The following is a 22,531-nucleotide window of genomic DNA, read 5'->3' on the forward strand; positions in this document are numbered from 1 at the left end:
TAATTGACCGATTTATGCCAAATAGCAATTTTATGATGTCAGTGGTTTATTTAATATATTTTGTTGTTGGAATTCACTTTTTACAAAGGAAAAAGGATCGATATTCGTTATATAGAAACTCATGATAAGACCTTGAAGTGAATCATGCTTCTAGGCTAAAAGATACGATTGTTGACACTGAACGAGAAAATAAGGAATGCGGAGAAGAGTTGAATTTGTGAAAATTGCATTATCTTGTTTCCGACTATTGAGCTTTTTAACTATAGATATAATACATTAGCTCCGTGTCTGCACCCATAAGTATAAAAGAAGAAGGATGATAAGATTAATTGTATGCTTTATAAATTAAAGTTGTTGTACATCAAACATAAAATTAATATCATACATGTTAGGGTTCTTTTTGTGAAAGATGAATAATTTGCTTGTATCACAGGAGAACGAGGTTTTTATTTTTGTTCATGCATATCTTTTGTTCACTTGTGTATCTTTGTTTCATCATTGTATAGATCTAAGAATTTTGAGATAAGGATACAAACTATATTCCATTTAATGAATTTCCAACATTTAGCAGAGGCATATTGGCGCTAGCTGCATATAGACTTAGTACGACGCATTTCACCTGCTTACCATTAAGCTGTTCTCTCTCTGATTTAAGGACAGGAGTTCAAACAACTATGTTTGTTAGTTCGTATGTGTTCATAATATGTTACATTGCTATGTCAAATGGAAGAACAACGTTGAGGTTAAATACATTTATATCAATAAATCATTGCTTCATTACACAAAACAGTTATTTTTTGGTTATATGTAATCATACAAAATATTGAACAATTGACTGACGTATGAGGTTGAGACTAACATCAATCCACACAACCCTTTTCTTCGTGTATGTATAACAGTCTCCGGACAAGTTTGCAATTCCTTTATGGAAATTTATTAACAATACAAACAGTATGAAATATCATTTTTGGTAGACTGAATAAATGATACAAAAGATATTTAAAGCTTCAATAAATTATACACAAGTTTCTTTATCTTGATTATTTACTTGTTAGCAAAAATATTTCGTGGGACGCTTTTAGTTGATGTTTATTTAGGTAAAATGTTCATAAAATTAGCCAGCAAACTTAAGTCTATGTTATGAATTAACTTTCATGATGTCATAGTAAATTGTGAAATCGAATCATATGTTGCATTTACAATTAATAAAAGTGGTCAATTTCATCGATATGTCCCACGTTAAGTTATATCATCCAATCCTTATCATTGCGTTCAATAAGTTATCGTATATGCTGTAATTTTGGTATTTATACAACTAAAGGTTTCAATAGCAATTACATGTTGGATTTATACTGAAAGATTATGTAGAGCAGGTTAAAAATATATCTTGACGCCTTTGAAGCCCTTTACTTTTCAAGTTAGAGGTTGACTTTTAACAGTGAATAAAATGTAACCGAAGAAAAGATAAGCAAGTTAATGTACGATTTTAAATTATATTTTGAATTAGTATCGTTAATGTAATCGATACAATTATAGAAGCACAATAAACAAATTACACAAAACACTATTGAAAGTGAACCCTGATTGTTTATGATCCTCAAATCATCTCCTGAGGGATATCGTACTCGTTGAAGTAACGGTTAGGCGTTATAGCATGATCGAAACCAACTGTTCCTTCTTGTTTGTCTACAATGCAAAACGCAAAAATGATTTGAACATCTCAGTAAACAAAAGTATTTTTTTAAAACGAGGTCTGATGAACTACAATTATGAATACATACAGTCAAGTCATGGAAAAGTTTTTATTTTTGTATTTTGTATAAGATGTATCAATTGAAAAACTAAAAGAATCGAAGCGACTGCTCATTTGTAACAAAGCAATTTTAAATTTAAAAAAAAATGTAAATTATCAAATGTCACTACGAAAAGATTTGTTTGCGCTAAAGTTTATTTAGTATATCTCTACTATTGACATTACATTTGTCATTTTATTAAATCTTACCAGTGCCATTTTCTTTGTTAATTGACCTTCTTATTAAAAAAGGAAGAATAAATAACCTTAAAAATTCAATTTTATTGTGAAAATTGTTTTTCTTGTCAAATATTTATGATCATTTATACAATCACCAGTTAAATGCTGTTATTATTATTTCGAAATTTATAGATTTAGCAAAAATAAAAACTTGCATTTAAATTTTGATAGCATTATTTACATTTTGTATTTCTTTAAATCGCAAAAATCAATCTGGCATTTGTGTCAATTGTCCAACCAGCGCAATAATATATGCATGTAAAACTTTCTGAATTTACAGTAATTGACTTCAGATGTGCATTGTTAAAACCCTACTGTGGCCTGTAATTGTGTGCATCTTTGATCTTCGCTAATTTATGAATTAGAATCTCGTTTGTAATAATACAACATCCCTTTATTTTTGTATTACCTCACATTCAGTAAAATGGCTCATTATTTTTCCTTCAGAATGTAGAAAACCATAGTAAAATTAAAATTCAACACCTAAAGTGATGGCATCTACAAAGTTTGTTAATGCTACTCGATGCTGGAATCAATATAACACCAATTTAAATGGTTCGCACAGTTGAAAGTATGTGATTTTGGCTTTTTCTCTCTTTTGGTTATACTGCTCCGAAAGTATTTACACATCCCAGGTTTTTCAAAGTTTTGCTTTATCTATGTATAAAGTCTTAAGTAATTTATACTTACTTTTACATCTAGTCTTGATCACAACATAGATAATTATTGTGATAAATGCCATGACCGAAACAGTGCAGGCTATGATTCCTAACAGAATTGGGATTGTTATAACGCCTGAAAAATGTAAGAACATGATTGACTTAAACATCTTAATCAAAGGAATGAATTGAAAAAAAACAATTATTGAATGTAAAACGGTTTTCATAGCTTCTATCTAATTGTTAAAGTAAATGTATAGGTGTGTCTGTTCGTCGAAGAAGAACAAGCGCGATATGCAGAAAAAGCATTTTAATATGCATATTAAATCGCAATATTACTTTTAGACAATAGACAAAAGGTCTAAGCTAAACGATTATCACTTGCCATCCAATGTTGTTATAGATTTAGCCATGTTCATTTGTACGAACAAACAAATTTGTATCAAAAATGCAAAGAAAACGAACTTTTATGTTTATTTTTTTAAATAAAAAGATACACACAGATTGATAGACACACATTGTACCCAATGTAGTATATAAAGCTATATTCTAGTTTATTTTTCATAAAAAATCAAAGGGACCTTCTTTTTAAACTGTCATAAAACATATAATATTGGTAGAGTCAATTTCACTTCTCATATGACATAAAAATATATGCCATTGAAGTGCTGAGGGGACCAACGAACAGAAAGACAGATAGACAGTGATAACTATAGGGCAATGCTGAAAAGTAGGAAGGTGTCTAAAAGTTTTTCAGTACAATACTAAGAATTAAAATGTTTTAAAATAAATCGATACCAGCCAATTATACATAAGGGATTTGTTTACATGACAACAAATTAAATCTGAACAGAAAGAAAAAAAACCCACCAAAGATCACTTACTAAAAGTAATTAGATTTAAATATGTTTTGATGGTAGACTATATATAACAGAATAGGTAGTAAGCAGTGTACTAGGATGAAAAAGATAGGAATACAACTGCTTTCATCTGTAGAAATCTAACATAGAGATGTTAGATGATACATGTATATCATTTTCCCTGGAAAATTTGGCCAACAACAAAAAGTACATTATCTGATCTAACAGTTCCTTGCTTAATATAATTATTAAACTTACTTTGGTTATCAATATTTTGTTTTGATGATTTTGCATCAGTGGTCTGTTCAATATCCATGATTTCAGTTGTCGCAGGAGTCATCTCTTTAAGAAAGATACCAAATAAAAAAAACCAAACAATTTCGAATATACATCAAGGAGGAGAACTGTTTCGTTAAGATCTAAATCAACTTATACTTAGACTCATTGAATGACTTTTGATATGTGTTTGGAAAAACCTACCTATAATTATTTTGGTTTCAAAGGTTCCAAGTGGTAAAGTTGAAGTCCTTCCTTCGAAAGTTTTACGGACGCCATCGCGAGTTGGTTGAACGTTATGGAATATCTGTTTCATAGATGCCAATTGTCGTAACAACAATCACGACCTCTTTTCATCGAATGTGACTTGTCACTGAATTTGTACTTACATGAGCAATATGATGGGACCACATGTGGAGAATTCGAAGGATCTGTTTTCCCCGGTTTTGGTGGGGTTTATGTTGCCATATATTTAGTTTTATTTCTCGTGTTTTGTAGACTGTATTTTGTCTTTTCGTCGAGTTTTGTTTTGGGGCCATGGTGTTGTCAGTTTATTCTCGACTTATGAGTTTGGCTATCCCTATCATATCTTCCAAATCTCTTTGTTTTATGAATGAATTATAAGATATTGTATTCCAGTAATAATGAAATCCTCCACGAATGATTCGAGCGTCACTGTTGAGTCTTTTGTAGACGAAACGTGTCTGGTGTACAAAAAGGTTAAGCCTGATATCTATGATGAGTTTATCCACAAAATTACTTTAACTACAGAATTGACGGATTTTCTATCAAACTTACTTTGTTCCTTGGTAAGTTGCATAAATGACATAGTAACAGTTGTCAGTTCATTATCTAAGATTTCTGTTGTCGCAGGAGTCGTTTCTGTAATAAAATCAATTACCAACAATGAGAAGAGCAATTTAACAGGTCGACTTCACTATATTTATGACGCAGAATACATTTGCATACTTATAAATGGCAGAAAATGTAAACAAAAGTTACAAAGGAGGAAAAACAAAGCATTATGAGCCAGTCTATAAATTGACATGTGCATTCTATTAGAAAAGAAAGGCGAAAGATACCAAAGGGATATTCAAACTCATAAGTAAACAAAACTGACAATGTCATGTCAAAAACAAAAACGACGAAAAGACAAACAACAGTTCACAAAACACAACATAAAAAACTAAAGACTGAGCAACACGAACCCCTACAAAAACCGAGGGTGATCTCAGGTGCTCCGGAAGGATAAGCAGATCCTGCTCCACATGTGACACCCGTCGAGTAACTCTTATAAAAATATGTTGACTAGTTATATCAAGTGATAAGGCATCACGCAATAACGGATTGGTAATTAACTCTGATTTAACCCTAAGAAATCACCAAATCATAAACCATTTCAACGCTGCAATTTGACCGAATGTCAAATTTTGAAATTGAAACAAGTTTTTCATGACAAAGGATAGACAAGACTGTTACCGGTATAAATATCAAAGACAAACAGAAAATAAATAGTACAAAGAAAAACACTAAAAACTAAAACAAGAGCTAAACGAACCCCTTTAAAACCAAACTAGGAGTAATCGCAAGTGCTCCGGAAGGGTAAATAGATCCTACTCTACACGTGACACCCGTCGTATTGCTCATGTTAGTACAACCCCGGTGATAAGTCTAATTCGGTAGGTCACATTCGTGGAAAAGAGGAATGGATTGTGGTTATGACGATTGGAACATACCCCGTCGTCATCTGTGAAACAGATAATCATTTTTGAGTTTTATTTGTTTCATAACACATAATTTTTTTTTATTGATTGACAATTTAACCAGATTGCTCGGGAGCACACCACTGAAAATAATGTTTGTTTCACTGTTGACAAAAAATAATTAACTGCGTTGTTAGTTAATATTTTCAAACAAAATACATTTGCATTTTCTTTTGCCATTCTTCATAAACAAAAAAAAAACGTGACCAGGATTTTTGCACATTAATATTTGGTGAGTTTAAAATATTTTTGGTTTAGATGTCAAGGCTTCCGGTATTTAATGTCTAACTTAATTAACAAAGGGTATACTTAAACACCAGAGCAGGAAAGATACTTAACTATCTAAGAACGATATACGTATATGTTTTCCTATCATTTCAATTCATATGAGCATTGCAGAAGAATACCTTTTATAAAAATATTAAAATATTAACTGTTAGGATTTATGAAAGTTCCCATTGTTTCAAAATTAGGACACACAAATTCGTTCCAGCAATGGAATATTTGTTTTGTATGTTGCTTATTATGTTTCACTAAAAACATATTTACACAGCATGATTTAAAGGCACTTTAGGTCCCACGAATTTTTTTTTTAAAGATATTAAATTGAATTTCCAGACAGTGAATTTTAGGACAAGCAACACACCCAACAAGTAGATAGATCTATTTTGATATCCAGTGTCGATTGAAATACAACAATCGTTGCAAATTTAACAATTGTGAGTCCAAATTACCCTATGTGCTTTCGAATAACTTTTTGAACAAAGCGAAAGAAAAGATTCATTTTAGAATAATCAATAGCATCGCGTGAAAGCTAATTTGTAGGTTGGAAATTCAATATTAACCTGTTTTTTTTTATTGGAAACTTTTAAATAAAAAAAATCAACTTGCACTGATTTAAGTGCAATAAACTTTATCAATACTTAAACTGTTTGAAGTTTTAGGAATAGTCATCACATGTAAATATTTCAAAATGCTTTTCGTGCTAGTTGTGAGGATGACCCAACCAGTTAGCGTAAAAAACGAGTGGGAACCTGAGATGAATTGACAGGTGAACTATGCCGTCTGAGCTGTTTTGCAACTGATAATTATTCTTTTATTTTAGAATAAAAAGTAATTTTTCATTCCAACATTTTCCTTTGATGATGTTTCAATATAGGGTACTTTCAAACAGGTATTTTTTTTTATTAAATTCCTCTAGGTCACTTTTGGGCATATAGTTGTTCACTTAAACACATACTTATGCATCCTTGGCTTTCAAATATTTGGCCTTGAACGTTCCTGATGTAGGTAAATCCAGAAAAGCGCTTCGGACACATAAAACTTACAAAGTTATATCACACCCTTGTCTGATGGAAATAGTAAACGGAAAGATAAAAAATAATCAATTAACTTGAGGTTTCACACGCTGGTGAATCTAATCCAACTCATCTCATTTATTCGGAAGAAAGTTGGCAATTTAGGCTATTGACAGTCGATTGCATGTTGTCGCAATCGGTTTCGACTGAATAGACTTTTCCCAAAATTAGCTTGTAGATACATTTATTGTAGCTCGAAGTTAAGTACATTTGTCATTCTTTCTTATTCTTCGTAGCAGAAATAACTTACTTTGATCAACGATATTGTTCATTGTTGTTAGTGCAACTGGTTGAGTCGTCTCCGGCCTTTTTGAAGTTATTGATAAACTTTCACTCCCAGTTGTGGTTTCTGAAACATATGAGGGATTTTAAGCGTGTGGACAAATTACTTTCCATTGAATACAAATATATACATTAAAGAGATTTAATTAAGATTAAACTTAACCTTTCATTATTTATTACCTTAAATCATCTTGTTCTTTTAAACTATCTATAAAATTTCGTTGGAAATGTAAGGCTTCCGTTTTGACACCGTCTTTCTTTGTGGTTCGTATCTTCTCCATACAAATAGCAGAATACTAGTATATAAATTCCTTCTATGTACTTGTTTTCTGCTCCAATGACATTTTCACAAGTAGGCAATAGGAACTGTTGATTTACCGAAATGCATATAATCCAACCCTTAAAAACTGTTTTTGTCGTTTACATGTTTGTGATGAATATCAGGCATGATACCGAGCCAGCGATGTTATAGTAAAATTGTCTATCTACTTGTTTTATAGATGACAGACAAAAGCGACAAAAAACCGGTATAAATGACGATAACTTGTATTTACCGTCCGTCTAATACAAACCTTTACACTCCTCAACATTCGAAATATCTTTGATTATTAGTCCATTTAGGTTAGAACAAACAGCACCATGTGCATTTGTGTGTGTCTGCTGCAATAACCAAAGGTGAAACGAACGGATTCTGCAATCACATATTAAACTGTTTGATTCGAGTGACCTGAAAAAATAACCCATAATATAATAAAAATTGTTCAGTAAAACATGCTCTTTTATTTTCAAAGTTACATTTTATTTCAAATTAACAGGATAGATAATATTTCATTTTAATCTTTTATTTATAATTAAACAATAACAATAACGCAAACAGCAGATAAAGAGCAACATTTTGGGCGGGATGAACCTCACTAAAACCAAGGGTTGATGAGTTCGAATCTTTTAAACCTCAACCTATCAAGAAGAAGGAATGATAATAAAATTGAGAATGGAAACGGGGAATGTGTCAAAGAGACAGCAACCCGACCAAAGAGCAGTCTTTTTTTACCCCCTGAAGTAAAAAGAATGCAAAGTGTTATGAATTAATTATAACCATATTTCCTAAGTCACAAGACATTGTGAGATATCAATTGTAATATATTTGAATTTCATCTTGCATATTTTATAAAGGCCTTGACGAGACGCACGTCTGGCGTATTGAATTTTAAGCCTAGTACCTTTTGTTAGCTATTATTCGTGTGTTTCTTTGTCCTATATGTTCTCCCATTTATTTGTATTGTGGTCCTGTCATGTGATGTTGTCGTTTTGGTGTTGTGTTTGTCGTTGCCATAAAAGCGGGAGGTTTGGCATGCCACAAAACCAGGTTCAACCCACCATTTTTTTCTTAAAATGTCCTGTACCAAGTCAGGAAAATGGCCATTGTTATATTATAGTTCGTTTCTGTGTGTGTTACATTTTAATGTTGTGTTTTTGTTGTGTCGTTGTTCTCCTCTTATATTTGATGCGTTTCCCTCAGTTTTAGTTTGTAACCCGGATTTGTTTTTATCTCTATCGATTTATGAGTTTTCGAACAGCGGTATACTACTGTTGCCTTTACTTGACAACTTTATCATTTTAAAACGTACAGCAAAAACTGCCAAAAGAGTCTCAAATTATTGAAATGTTGTAAGTTAATATTTAGATGTTTGATTTAATATAAAAAAAACGTCCAGATATTAGTCAACGATCTTTCTTACGAGGGCGCTGGATCGTTTTGAAATCGATTTTGTACACAATAAATTAAATAAATAAATATGTCTGAAAAAGTATACAAAACAACTACAATATCAAAACAAGGAAACAATAAATGTAAGTACATGTATCTATAAATATTTCGGATAACAGATATCCTTCATCAGTATGATTATGATACTAACATGCCCCATGAAGATGGTATTGAAGCATGTAGGGAAGTCTGGACCTCTCACAGCACCTTAAACCCATCAACTCAATGTTTAATCCAGCTTCTAACTTTGGTATTGAAATGCAATAACTTCACATCCAATGGTGAACACTATCTCCAGGTTAATGGAACAGCAATGGGAACAAAGATGGCCCCGTCTTATGCCAATATTTTTATGGGCAACTAGAACAGCAAATTCTCAATTCTTCTCTTTATCAACATCTCTCTTGGTTCCGATTTATCGACGATATTGACATGACGATGGATAATACTGAACAAAAACTCAATGTGTTCATTCAACATGCCAACGATGCCCATCCCTCAATACAATTCACTTATGGAATCTCTGACTCTAAGATCACATTTAATGACACAGCTACGCAAGTGAAGGATGGAATCATGTGCTGACTAACCATCCCATATTTGACAAGTTATCACACCTTATTCGCGAAAATTGGAAAGAAATAGAAAAAAAATCCTAAACTATCCAAGATCTTCCGCGAGGCACCCGTACTGGCTTTCCGTCGGCCCAAAAGCCTTATAGACAAGCTAATGAGAGCTGATTTATCCTCTTAATCAGGCTCTTCGTCAGTGGACTCTTGCAATGGGTATGGGAACAAACGATGGTTGTAATTTTTTTTCTCTTTCTCATATTGTTTTCTCGTTTATTGTTTTGCATAATTTGTTCTTATGTTGTGCCGTTACACCACTGTCCCAGGTTAGGGGGAGGGTTGGCGCCTTCAAACTAGTTTATCCCCGCCACATTCTGTATGTGCATTTCCCAAGTTAAGATCCCGTAGTTCAGTGGTTGTCGTTAGTTCATGTCTGTCATATTTGTTTTTCGCAAATTGTTTTGTTATAAATAAGGGCGTAAGTTTTCTCAATGGATTAATTCATATTTTTCATGTCAGGGCCTTTTATAGCCGACTATACAGGATGGGTTTATCTCATTGTTGAAGGCCGTACGGTTGCTTACATTCATATCATTTAAATTTTGATAGATAGTTGTCTCATTGGCAATCATACTACATCTTCTTATTTTTATAATGGTCTAGGGAAGAGAGACTCACTTGGAAAAATTTTGTATCAGAAAATTAACAACGTTGGCTCCAAATGGAATCAATGAAAAGGTGTAGTTCTAATCGCGCAGTGCTATTCATTTGGGTTGTATAACTACGCAGTATCTGTTGTAATTCCTTTACTGCCATCAACTCTGAAAATTCTAGAATTATACCAGTTTAAATCTAACGGTGCTATTCATTTGGGATGTATAAATACGCAGCATCAAGTCAGGAATATGGCAGTTGTTATCACATAGTCCGTTTCTGAACAGCGGTATACTACTATTGCCTTTATTTATTATTTAACCTTCGTCAAAATTTAAAATTTAAAAATTATACCAGTTCAAATCGAACAGTGCTATTCATTTGGGATGTATAAATACGCAGCCTCTGTTGTAATTAATTAACTTTCGTCAAATTTGAAATTTTAGTATTATACTAGTTCAAATCGGTCAGTATACCAACACCAACAAAAGCTATATTTATATATAGTCTAGTTGGTCGAGTGGTCTAGGGCGCTGGACATAGTACAGGCGGTGTTCCCATGATGTCATAGAAGCAAGGGTTCGAATCCCGCTAAGGGAAGAACATAAATTTGATAATGCAAATTTGCAGAGCTTACCTTGATGGGCTAAATTTGAGACGAATGATATATAGATGCCTAAGAATGTAACTTTAACACGCTAATGAGTGTTATCAAAATAGTTGTTATATTTTATAAATTCACGCAATATTTCGCTTAATAAATTAGCTTCATCAGGCGCGTGCAGCCATCCAGGAAAAATCGGATGCTGTTAAGCTGTTTTGCAGCTCATTGTTCACGTCCTTTAAAGAGGGGGGCGATAGGGGGTCAGTTAACATGTAAACAACACCTCGATTTTGGCAAAAACAGTTAACAAAAAATATTAAATGCTGATAACAGTTAACACCAACTTTAATCTATCTCTTTTTTCTCAAATCAACCCAAAAGCAATGAAAAGGTGAAATGCACACCTTCAATGTGTTCAGAACTACTGTAAAACGTCTCAGAAATGTCAAGCTCTAAGGAATCTTAAAGCCGTGATCAAGTTTCAGATTACACAAACAAGTACCATCTTTTTATGATGGACATATGGACAGACAGATGAACGGACAGACAGACGGACAGAATGATTGACTCATGGACAGGCATTCGCCGTAAGCAATGCAGATAAAAATATATCATATAAACTAGAAAAATGACTACTTCATGAAGGGCCCCACCGGCCTAAGTCCAATTTCTCGGACATGAATAATCGAAAACGCTTCAAAATCAAAAGGGACCTTCCTCTGGTGATGTTTATTTTTGCCTTTACATTTTATTTCAATCAGTCAAAGCAAACTTGGGAAATCGTACGACATAGGAAAGTGTGACAGACAGATAGACAGAGTGATTACGATAGGGCGCGACCATTAATTTTTATGGCGGAGGCCCTTATAAATTATTGTTACATCTCAGTGTAATCATACGATTCATAGCTTACATGCTTTTATAAAAAGGAACTAGAAAAGTTTACTGATCTCTATTGCGAATCATTAAAACCAATTATAAATCATAAAGTACCCTGTAAGGTCTCACAAGATGAAGCAGCTAACATCTCTCCCATCTCCAAGTCCCAAGAACTCTGAGTAGATATAGAAAAAGCCTTTGGCCCATCTTTACATTTCTGAAGTCTAGCAAGTTTTACATCAATATGAGGACCAAGTCCTTGTTTTTCTGCCTCCCCTGCCAGGCCACACTGTTTAGTTATTTTGCCAATTGCAAACTGAAACAGTACGAGAGGGTTGGTGGTAAGGGTAACCCTTTTCCTTTCTTTATTTTTCACAACTCCATTGAGGTGCTTTGGGTCAATGTAACTTATTAAACACTATTATCTTAATCTCATTGTCATTGTTTTTATCTTGGGATTGAGCGGGGGCTGAGCTGGGTCAGAACATCTCCTCTGGTCAGAAGTGGCCATTCCTGTTAACGTGGGGATAAATTAAATAGGGGACGGAAATAAACTACATTCGCTAGAGGTATAGGGGAGAGTTGAGATCTCACAAAAAATGTTTAACCCCGCCGCATTTTTTGCGCCTGTCCCAAGTCAGGAACCATTGGTCATTGTTAGTCTTGTATGTTTTTTTAATTTCGGTTCATTTATATGGTTCGGAGTTTAGTGTGACGTCTATTTTCGCGGAACTAGTATACATTATTGTTTAGGGACAGCTGAAGCCAGCCTCCGGATACGGGATTTTCTCGCTGTGTTGAAGACCAATTGGTGTCCTTCGGCTGTTTTCTGCTCTTTGGTCGGGTTGTTGTCTCTTTGACACATTCCCCGTTTCCATTCTCAATTTTATAAAGATCTCCAAAGACAGTTACATTTCAACTTCCCAATAATCAATTTCCCATTTCTCAGCAGTAACATACCCTATGCTCCGTCGTATGGTGTTTACATATCTCAATTGATAGGTTATGCTCGTCATGTTCACACTATACGGACTTCATATACAGGAGTGTGCTCCTTACGCAGAAACTGTTCCAACAGAGTTATGAGGAGGAAAGATTAAAAATGACACTCCGTAAATTTTATGGACACCATCACGAATTGGTAGATCTTTACGATGTGTCTGTGTCTAAACTAACTAATGACATTTTTACCACGTCTTAGATTGTGGTTTAACATCTATGTCGTCTGTCTGCTAAGTACCGAACGTGACCTATTCCCGAATATGACTGTTTTGCCGAATGTGAATTTGCATTGCTATACGACGTGTCTCGGTATTTTATACAATCAACATTCATCTATTTATTTATGATATTTCTGTTGTGGTTTTGGTTGGATAATGTGTTATGTCTTATCGTTTGTAGTCCAAATAATTATAAAATAGCCTTTCAATACCGTCATTATCATGATAATTGTTTGGACTAATATTGTGAAAATAATTGTATGAATTTCAAGATTATATATTCGTTACAAAAATACGTCACTGTTTGTGATGTCCTGTGCTGTCTGTCGTTAATGGAAGATGTTCGTTGTTATTTTGCGGTTTACATGTTGTGTCGACTATTATATTATTTATTTGTGCATTTCTCTGTGATGAGTGTTCTTGCGTGTGTTTGTGCTGTTTTTCTGTCACGTAGTGTTGTCATTTTAGAGATATTTTTTAACATTGCCATATAAGCAGGAGATTTGGCTAGCCATAAAACCAGGTTCAACCCACCATTTTTTTCTTAAAATGTCCTGTACCAAGTCAGGAATATGGCAGTTGTTATCAAATAGTTCGTTTCTATGTATGTTGACGTTTGTTTTTGTTGCACCTCGATTTTAGTTTGTAACCCGGATTTGTTTTCTCTCAATCGATTTATGACTTTTGAACAGCAGTATACTACTGTTGCCTTTACATATATGCTGTTTATGTTACTCCTTTGAAGGAGCATCGTAAAGAAAGAGATTAACAGCAAATTTAATGTGATTAACTACAACTCTAGTGTGAATCTTGAAAATTCTTGTAAATAACAGTTAACAGAGATAAATTATGTCCAAAACAGTGAACACTTTAAGTGTCAAGTAACAGATAACAGGAATCCCATTTTCATATAAAACAGTTAACAACATTGCAAATTTTAACAGAACCGATAACAGAAAGTGGGTTGAAAACAGTTAACAGTTTATATATATTTCAAATAACACCCTGAAATAGTCCAAAACAGGTTAACAGAAAAAGGTATTGACCCCCCCCCCCCCTCTTTAAATATATTTTTGCAGCTTATTGTACATGTCTTTTAAATATATTTTTGCAGCTTATTGTACATGTCTTTTAAATATATTTTTGCAGCTTATTGTACATGTCTTTTAAATATATTTTTGCAGCTTATTGTACATGTCTTTTAAATATATTTTTGCAGCTTATTGTACATTGCGATTAATAGATCAAAACATATAATTGTGTTAGTTAAATAGTATGAAAATTTATTCCTTTGGTTTTTGATAAAACTGTTTTTCATCTCTCTCATTCAGTCCATCAGATTCAAGAGTACGTAGCTGATGCTCCAGAATCTCTCTCTCTGTTTTCTACTTTGGGTATACCAATATTGGTTGACCTCTATTATTTGAAAGGCGATATTTTCAAAAGTATGTCTGTTCTTAAGAGTTGGCTCGTGATTGGGCAGTTTCTTCTTTTAAATTTGGTATAAAATGACCGGTGATTATTAAGTCTGATGTTGAATTTAGTTTCTGTTTCGCTAACATATTGCAACGTGCAAGTTCCACAAGTAAGAATATGAATACTATTTTCCGTTTTACAATTAGATGTTACATAGATGTTGTATCGCTATTCTGTAACTGTGCTGGTGAAAGAGTTTTCAGTGTTGGCGACTTTACAGCACACATAATTGCTTTCTTCCGCATTGTTTGTAACACCCGATTTTAGAGGTCTCTTGCTTTTTTAACTTTAGATCTAACAAGTATATCTTTGAGATTTTTGGGTCTGCGATAAGCATTCTTTTAAGTAAGAGTCATTTTCAATAAGACGCCAGTGCTTGTGGACTGTAGGTGAAATATTTGTCAGATCGGGATAACAAGTGACAACAAACGGAATTCTATCTGTGCGGGTCGTCTTATCTTTGTATTCCACGAGAATCTTTCGATCTTTTTCTTGGGCTTTACTGAAAGCTTCCGTGATAAGTGCCTAGAAAATCAACCTAACAATATAAAAGTAGATCGGATTCATAACTACCTCCCCAACCGGGGCTGGAAATTTTACTTTTTTCTCTAACTTCTATGACAAAGCCGCCTATCATTGCGCAGACGCCTCCCCCCCCCCCCCCTCGAACTATATCTAATATTAACGGCCGTGCCATGCTGGGAGGCGTTGTCATAAAAGTTAAAGTATAGGTGCCAGCCCCGTTTGTGGAAGAAGAAAAGAATCAGATCTTCTCTAACATTGTTAGGTTGATTTTGAAGGCACTTTATAATAATAATTCAGACGCTTGGTATTTCTTAATCATATGAATTCCAATGGACAAGGTTCTGAAATATCAAAAATTTTATGGTTTCCCCCACATTAATCTTTTAAGCCTAAAACATAGCCTTATTATCAATAAAAGATATATTCTTTAAAAGTTTGGCCCATTGGCTTCATTTCCTGAAGAAATTTTCCATAATATAGATTGATACCCTTTGTGGTCATTTTATTATCTAATACGTGACATTTTTGCCGGTCAGCAAAAGTCCATGAAGAGAATGGCTCAAGTTAAAAATGAATTACGTACAAGAGAAGTAGATCCTGAAGATCTCCAAAGGCATTGATTTCGATTTGCAAAATACTGTTTCTACCTAAAGTTCTAAAACAGAAAATAGTGTAAGATTAGTAATATGTACAAATAAACAATATAATTTAGGTAGCAATCAATTGGCTTTGTTTAATATTAAAAACAAAGGATTAGAATTCTCAAGTGCAACCCTACAAGTGTTTGCTTTGTGCAACGTTACCATTAATTACTGCTGGCTAAAATCGTTTACATGAAACCCTTCTACATAACCTCAAAATAAAATCCTGATATTTGTGGTTATACTTTTGGCCAGTAAAATTGTTCCACGATTTATGGTATTAAATTCCTTTCTTCAATTATGAGCATACCACAAAATTTTACAGACGTCATTATGATTTGGTTGACTATAATGAAATGTTTGTGTAACAAATGACAGAATGTATTCCAATTGCCATTGCCACAATCCCAATTCCGTAACCTCGATTACAATTTTACAGAGTGCCACTTATCACCAAATTTGTACTAGCCATAATAAACACGATAAGTGCAGATGTAGAACGAGTACAATTTACACTTTCGAAGCTTCTGAATTCAAATCCATGTTTTGTAAAAATCCAATCCTTAATTTTCTTTGTAATGTTTTTAATAGATAGTTGTTTGTCTCTTCATTGTGTTTCTTTTGGATATGATGGTTTCTTTTTTTTCAAATGCAAGTTTGTGATAGCCCCCTTGTTATTAAAAATAGGAAATAGTAGCCCTGGAATGACGTATCAACTGGGAGATATATACTCTATAATCAGACGATGCTGGAATGCTGCTGCATAGAAATGAAAATTTCACGTTTGAAAAAGGAGACTGAAAAAAATAAAGGGAACTAAAAAAGTCTACTCCGAAAGTTTGTGATAAGAAATTTTACAATAACGGATTGATAAATGTATTGGGTCTAATCCTTGATATAGCTAAATTAAAAAAAAAACAATCGGTTTATGTAAGTTCTTTTACCATAAAACTTGTAAAAGTTTATAAGAAAAGCAAGATTGTTAAGAACAAAGGATAAAAGAGACTGGTAGAGACAACATAGACATTTGAAAAATAAAATTGCACAAAATGCAACATTAAAACTATAGTAAACGCAGTTCACGAACTCCTATAAGATCGATAACACTAGGGGATGTACTTAGTACAATATGGGTTATTGTGTTAATCGTCGAAATAAAAAGTACAATTTCTCCAGATATTCCACAACGGTCAACCAATTCAGGATGAAGCTATAAAACATTCATACGGCTGACTTTACCACTTGTTTAACTTGGCCAATTAATTCCCGATAAGCATCAACCCTCAATTAAAAATAATGTTAGGAAACGCAAGCCCTGTAGAATTGTATCAGCTGGGAAATTATATAATATATTCCATCCATATTCTGATGCTGTAAAAATGTTGCTACACAGAAATGGAAGGATCACAATGAGAAGATTGAAATTCTCTCTTTTGTCAAAACGATAAACTGGAAACCGACTCTCATGGTCGATCAGTAGATGTAAATCAAGATATTAATTGAATGAAGTAGACCTAATTGTATCAATGATATTCCATATTTTCTCAAACAATGTGGCAGCAGACAACAGAAGCTATGATTGGTTGCGTCTGAGTATAGGGTGACATGTAATTGTTGAGAAAACATGACGGAAATATGTTACGAACGGATAAACAGAGGGGCAAACGGACTAACGTACGGAAGGAAGAACAGACAGACACATTTCAACCATTATGATCCCGTCTTTTTAAAGAGGGTAAAACGATATCACAATTATATAAACCACTCATAAATTAAAAAGATATCTTGTAATTCATTCCAAACAGGGAAAAACATAATTGCAAAGTACTGCACTGGAGTATTAGGCGGGTGATACCATCGGGAACTGATAGTACAGTAGCCTTTGTATCGACCACATGGTAGGAAGTTTCATGAATTTAATTTACTGTGGTATTGGGAAATATTGTTTTAAATTGAAATTAAACAACTATAAAGCATTATGTTAAAGCATGCCAAAACCGAGGCAATAGCTTCTAGAATGGTAACAACTTTCAACTTTCAGTCTTATCAATTTTTAAAGCGATTTAAAGTTGACTTATGATTTCATTTGCAGGAATTTTTCTTAAAGTGGTATTTCGCATTCATGTTTTTACAGCAATAATTTTATTCTAAAGCTGCCATGTATGGACATTTTCTGTAAAATCTTGCTTTTTGATTTAATTCATAAAAGATATAATTATATTGCTGTGTTTTAACAACTGCCTATGATATATTTAGTGATATTAATTCGATAATTGTTTATTGGAGCAAAATTAAAATGACTTTTTAGTTATTCTGCAGTTAATTCTAGGTAATGCCCAAGATCCAATATTCCTGTACTGTTTATATCGTGGCTATATGTAATCTTTTATGAAGTAACAGTCATCGATATTAGTGTGAAGGGTGGCCGATTTGTATCGGTCGGATAAGTACTATGATCTTGCTTTCTGTTACTGCGATCATTCTTTAATACGATATAATTTTGTTGATTATTCCTTCTTTGTGTTTGTTCTTGTTGTCTGTAACAACGTTATTTTAGAGTAAAGTGCCTTTTTCTTTCGTTTTTTTCGTTTTGCTGTTTTATTGTATTGTCTTTTGTATTGTTTGAGTTGGTATATTGCTTGAGATCAAAAGGAGTAGTTTTAGACCTTAAAAGTAGTTAAAACTCTGCAAAATATTCATGTGTCAAGAAATTCATCAGAGGTTGTCTTGTGACATATATATTAATTAAATTTGTTATTAAAAGAATTTAGTGTTGATGGCAGATCTTTGATTAATTTCTGATAGGTACTGACGTTGTTTATCATCTAAACTATGTGTCATAGTGGTTTTTTTTATTTGTCTTTGTAAATTATTAACCTTTACTGTTTAGTCCATTCTTAGTAATATCCTTTTCGCGTGGCTCGGTACTAGTATATCCCGCCATTGTGTTATAGTACTATGGCCATTTTTCGTATTCTTGTCTTTCATTTATGCTTATGTGCTTTGTCTATATGCTATTTTGTTTTTCTTTGATGACATATTTGTTTGTTTTTATAGTAATTAAGATTATAACACAATGACTGCTGTACCCCTATTTTTGACATTTTTACCTATTATGTCTGTTTGTTTTGTTCACACATTGTTGTCAATACAATGGGATTTTATGCGACTGTCATACAAATGAGAGGTTTGTCTAGCTATAAAACCAGGATAAATCCACCTGGAGTTCGGTATTTTTGTTATTTTGTTATTTTACTTTTTCTTTTTCTTTTTTTTCAATGTTTTTAGGCTTGGAGACGATTAAGAGCTTGGTAAATTGTATATATACCACTTCATTACCAAAGACTGTTGACTTCTGATGTCATTTGGTTGAATGTGTCGAATATTTTAGATTTTTTTTTATTCGCGTACAATGCAGGATTTCTGTATAATGACGGTAAACAATAATCTAATTGAACTTTTGATCGTATAGCTCCTCACGTTTTGATGTATTTATACATCCTTGGTGTATAATCTGGACTTTAAATCCTATTTTAAAATGGCCATTCAAACACAAGTTTTAATTCAATGCTAGTTGAGTATTGTCAATATTTTGGGAAGTTGTCTAGATATACATACGAAAATAAACAACATTTTTTTAATAAAATTTACTTATTAATAAAAATACATATTCTGTTTCAAACAATATGAATAAATAGTATAAAAAATATTTGGATGTTCCCAAATTCCTAATTTTTGATTGCTTCAGCATATCAATTGTGCATATTACAACACTAGGTATATAACCTGGTACTATAAATTAATACAATTTTTCAAGCATGTTTTTATTAAAAATATTTATTTATTATAAATAAAAACAGCAACAGCTGTAGTTAACTGATTTTCAAATCTCTTTGATTTAATTTGAATATACAAACAATAAAAATAACAACTGAGGGAATCGCCTGAACTCAAAGGGAGCTAGACCGGTACATTTGACAGGGTAGGCATCTACTGCTACGCATGTTCCACCCGTTTTGTGAATCCAGAATCATTTAAAATGTCAAGATAGGGAAAAGACACAATCGGTAAATTTACAGAAAACATGTCTCATGTGAGTCGATGTCATAGACATGTTGAATTGGTTATTCAATTCGTGAAAAAATGTCACTTTTAATAGCTGCATTAATCTTGTACACCTTATGAATTTTACATATCATATCAAGGTGTATATGGGTAGCTGCAAAAAGTGTTACGGAAATATACTTATTTGACCTCGTGTTTTGTAATTGAAATGTTTATTTATTTTAAAGCATAAGCCATCGCCGTAGCATCAGGATATTAAATCATTCGAAATAAGGCCGCCCGAAATATATGATTACTGTTTGTTTGATAGATATGACAATTATATGTGTATTGAATTGAAAAAGAATCAGATGTGTTGTCTTCTTTACTTGAATTATGCATATTACACATGGTAACAGTTTACAAAATACATATTGTTGACAAACTCCAACAACCAACATTGAGGGTATTTCATTTTCCTTAATTGAAAGCAAGAAAAACTATTTCACTATCAAACTACATTGAAAATGGACAATCTTAAAACTTAAAAGATGACATCGACACCATCTTGTCATAACTGTTTAATATCAAACTATAATTATGAGAGTAATTTTAAAATCAGAATTAAAATTGATCTTGAGATTGCTCTTTAACCTCATCTTTATCTGACCATCTCTAAGTTGTACGACTGACTATTCTCGTTACAAGTCTTTCCTTTTCAATGATAAAATAACTGCGGTGTTGCACATATCATAAGTGAATAAGTGTACTCACTCATTGGTTAATTTATATCCAACATCTTCATTCATGTATCCGTTAACAAGTATGAGGTTATAGCATATCAATTACTTACAGGATATTCAGTTTAGGCATATTCACAAAAGTTTCACTCTTGATTGTCTGTAAAGAATTGTCGTCTAAATGTCTGTAAAGATTAAATATCTTGATAATTAAAGCAGATATTAATAACGATACCAGCATTTCAAAGTGTTTCCTCCAATTTCCTGACTATACAGGTTCTTGACTTACCATTGAATTATCAATGTCATGCAACAAATTTTGTGAACCAAATTTTTTTCGTGTTCGATCTCTAATGATGTTTTTATCTGTATTGTGTTTTTATTGACTTTAAGAACATGAGTTTGCGTTTTTGTCCTTAACTTATGGTGTTATCTGTCTTTCTTCTATGCATAATTTTTCATTGATCATTTGTGATCTTCTTTTATCGATTGAAACTTTTAATCAACGATTTCACGACGAAAAGATATATTGTACTTTATTTAATATATAACAATACTCTCATACAGTAATTGGTACAAAGAATAATTTTTGTTGGTAACCAAACTAACTTCATCTGTAGGTGTTGAATAGCTTTTCGTAAAATGTGTTAATCTTTGCACCATACTTAAAATGAGCATTATTTTTAGTTTACAATTTAGACATATTTTTATGTGTACTTACATTATCTCAACTCCGGTTAGGTATCTGAAAGCATTGCTTTGTATTTCCCGAATTTTATTGTTCTTGAGATTCCTGAAAATAGCATACATCTTTGACGTAACAGTAGCGAACGATCATGCGTACTGTTAAAACTAAAAAACACGCTTGGTAAGTTTCATTCATTTCATGTGATATTGGAGTTTTTGTGTCTTATTTCAAAAATAATAAGATGCGGTATTAATGCCAATCAAACAACTATCCATCAAAAACAAAAAACGGAACCATCCAATTGCTGTTATTCTGAACAGGGGTAGCTTTTACCATTGATTATACAGATATGGCAGTTTAAATTAATTGTTAGCAGTTGGACTAAATATTCGGTCCCTGGTTTCTACACCGGCTTCAATGGTATCCTCCTGGTGAATGTTGGTAAAGTGGTACCGTCATGAGAAACAACAATCGTCTCGGGTATAGTTTTGAATGAGAACAGACACCAAAGAACAAGCTTATGGATGTAAACAAATATTGGTCACTCTATACGGCTTTTAACAATGAGCAAAACCCATGCCGTATAGTAAACTATGAAAAGCTAAAGCATGACAAAATGAAAATCAACTCAAAAGAGAAAACCATAGGCCAAACTAAAAACCACTAACGAAAAACAAATATGGCAGACAGAAACCAACGACAACCGCTGGATTTCAGACTCCTGACTTGGAACAACAACATAAAGAGTGAAATAACAAAAATACCGAACTCCGAGGTAAATTCAAAACGGAAAGTCCCTAATCAAATGGCAAAATCAAAAGCTCAAACACATCAAACGAATGGATAACAACTGTCATATAAAGAATGTAACCTGTGTATTTTGTTTAGGTTCAAGTTTACCGGGTTTAGTGGTGTCACTGTACAATGTCTTTTAGAGTTTACCAAAAGGTCTAGTGGAAATCTCACGATTCAAGGAAGTCACATTCAAGAAAATAGCTTCATAATGGTTTTTTGTAGACAATTGTCATGAAAGCTCACAATTCAGACTTGATTTGCCTTTTAAACAGAGCCTGTTGTAATAGGCCTAGGTTTTTCAACAAAGTTTCATGCGAAACCTCATACGATTTATATCTTCTTCAATATAATGCAATGTGTAGTATGACGACAAGTCAGAACACACATTTCACAAACTTATTGTTGCCATATTAGTGCAATTGAAAGTAATATATACTTCCACTATCTTCAACGATAACCTGTTTTAGTTAACGGAAGTAGGAATCTCTAGGTACAGATTTTGTGATATGGAAAAATATTACCCAATATGTCAATAAGAAGATGGTTTTCGCAGCGTGAAGTCCAAACAAACTTCAAATGTTTGATGGATAATACACAGTCTAAGGTCGAATAATTGCAACACCACTGTTTAATTGGGAACTTGTATTCCGACATTCCTAGTACGTTGGAATCGAAATAACTGTAATACTTGTATTAAT

General features: G+C 32.9%; 1 protein-coding gene across 1 annotated transcript; it reads right to left on the reverse strand.

Moving 5' to 3' along the window:
- Positions 1-748: 748 nt before the first annotated feature.
- On the reverse strand, positions 749-20,529 carry LOC127735784 (slit homolog 2 protein-like). The gene is made up of 8 exons (XM_052246100.1): positions 20,464-20,529; positions 15,509-15,580; positions 7,803-7,957; positions 7,199-7,297; positions 4,626-4,709; positions 3,810-3,893; positions 2,723-2,827; positions 749-1,686 (listed from the first exon to the last, which is right to left on the reverse strand). The coding sequence occupies exons 1-8, from the start codon at positions 20,481-20,483 to the stop codon at positions 1,598-1,600; spliced, it is 708 nt and encodes a 235-aa protein (XP_052102060.1). The 5' UTR covers positions 20,484-20,529; the 3' UTR covers positions 749-1,597.
- Between the last annotated feature and the right edge of the window lie 2,002 nt (positions 20,530-22,531).

Source organism: Mytilus californianus, unplaced genomic scaffold, assembly GCF_021869535.1.
Source record: "Mytilus californianus isolate M0D057914Y unplaced genomic scaffold, xbMytCali1.0.p SCAF_3, whole genome shotgun sequence".
In the NCBI taxonomy this organism is placed as follows: domain Eukaryota; kingdom Metazoa; phylum Mollusca; class Bivalvia; order Mytilida; family Mytilidae; genus Mytilus; species Mytilus californianus.

Bases quoted from the DNA above. Each gene is read 5' to 3' on its own strand.
- LOC127735784 (XM_052246100.1), bottom strand. From the start codon at position 20,483: ATGCCTAAACTGAATATCCT. The intron at 4,710-7,198 runs GTAAGTTATTTC...ATTTTATTACAG, and splicing joins GAACAATATCGTTGATCAAA to AAACGACTCCTGCGACAACA. The intron at 2,828-3,809 runs GTAAGTTTAATA...TACATTTTTCAG, and splicing joins ACAAAATATTGATAACCAAA to GCGTTATAACAATCCCAATT.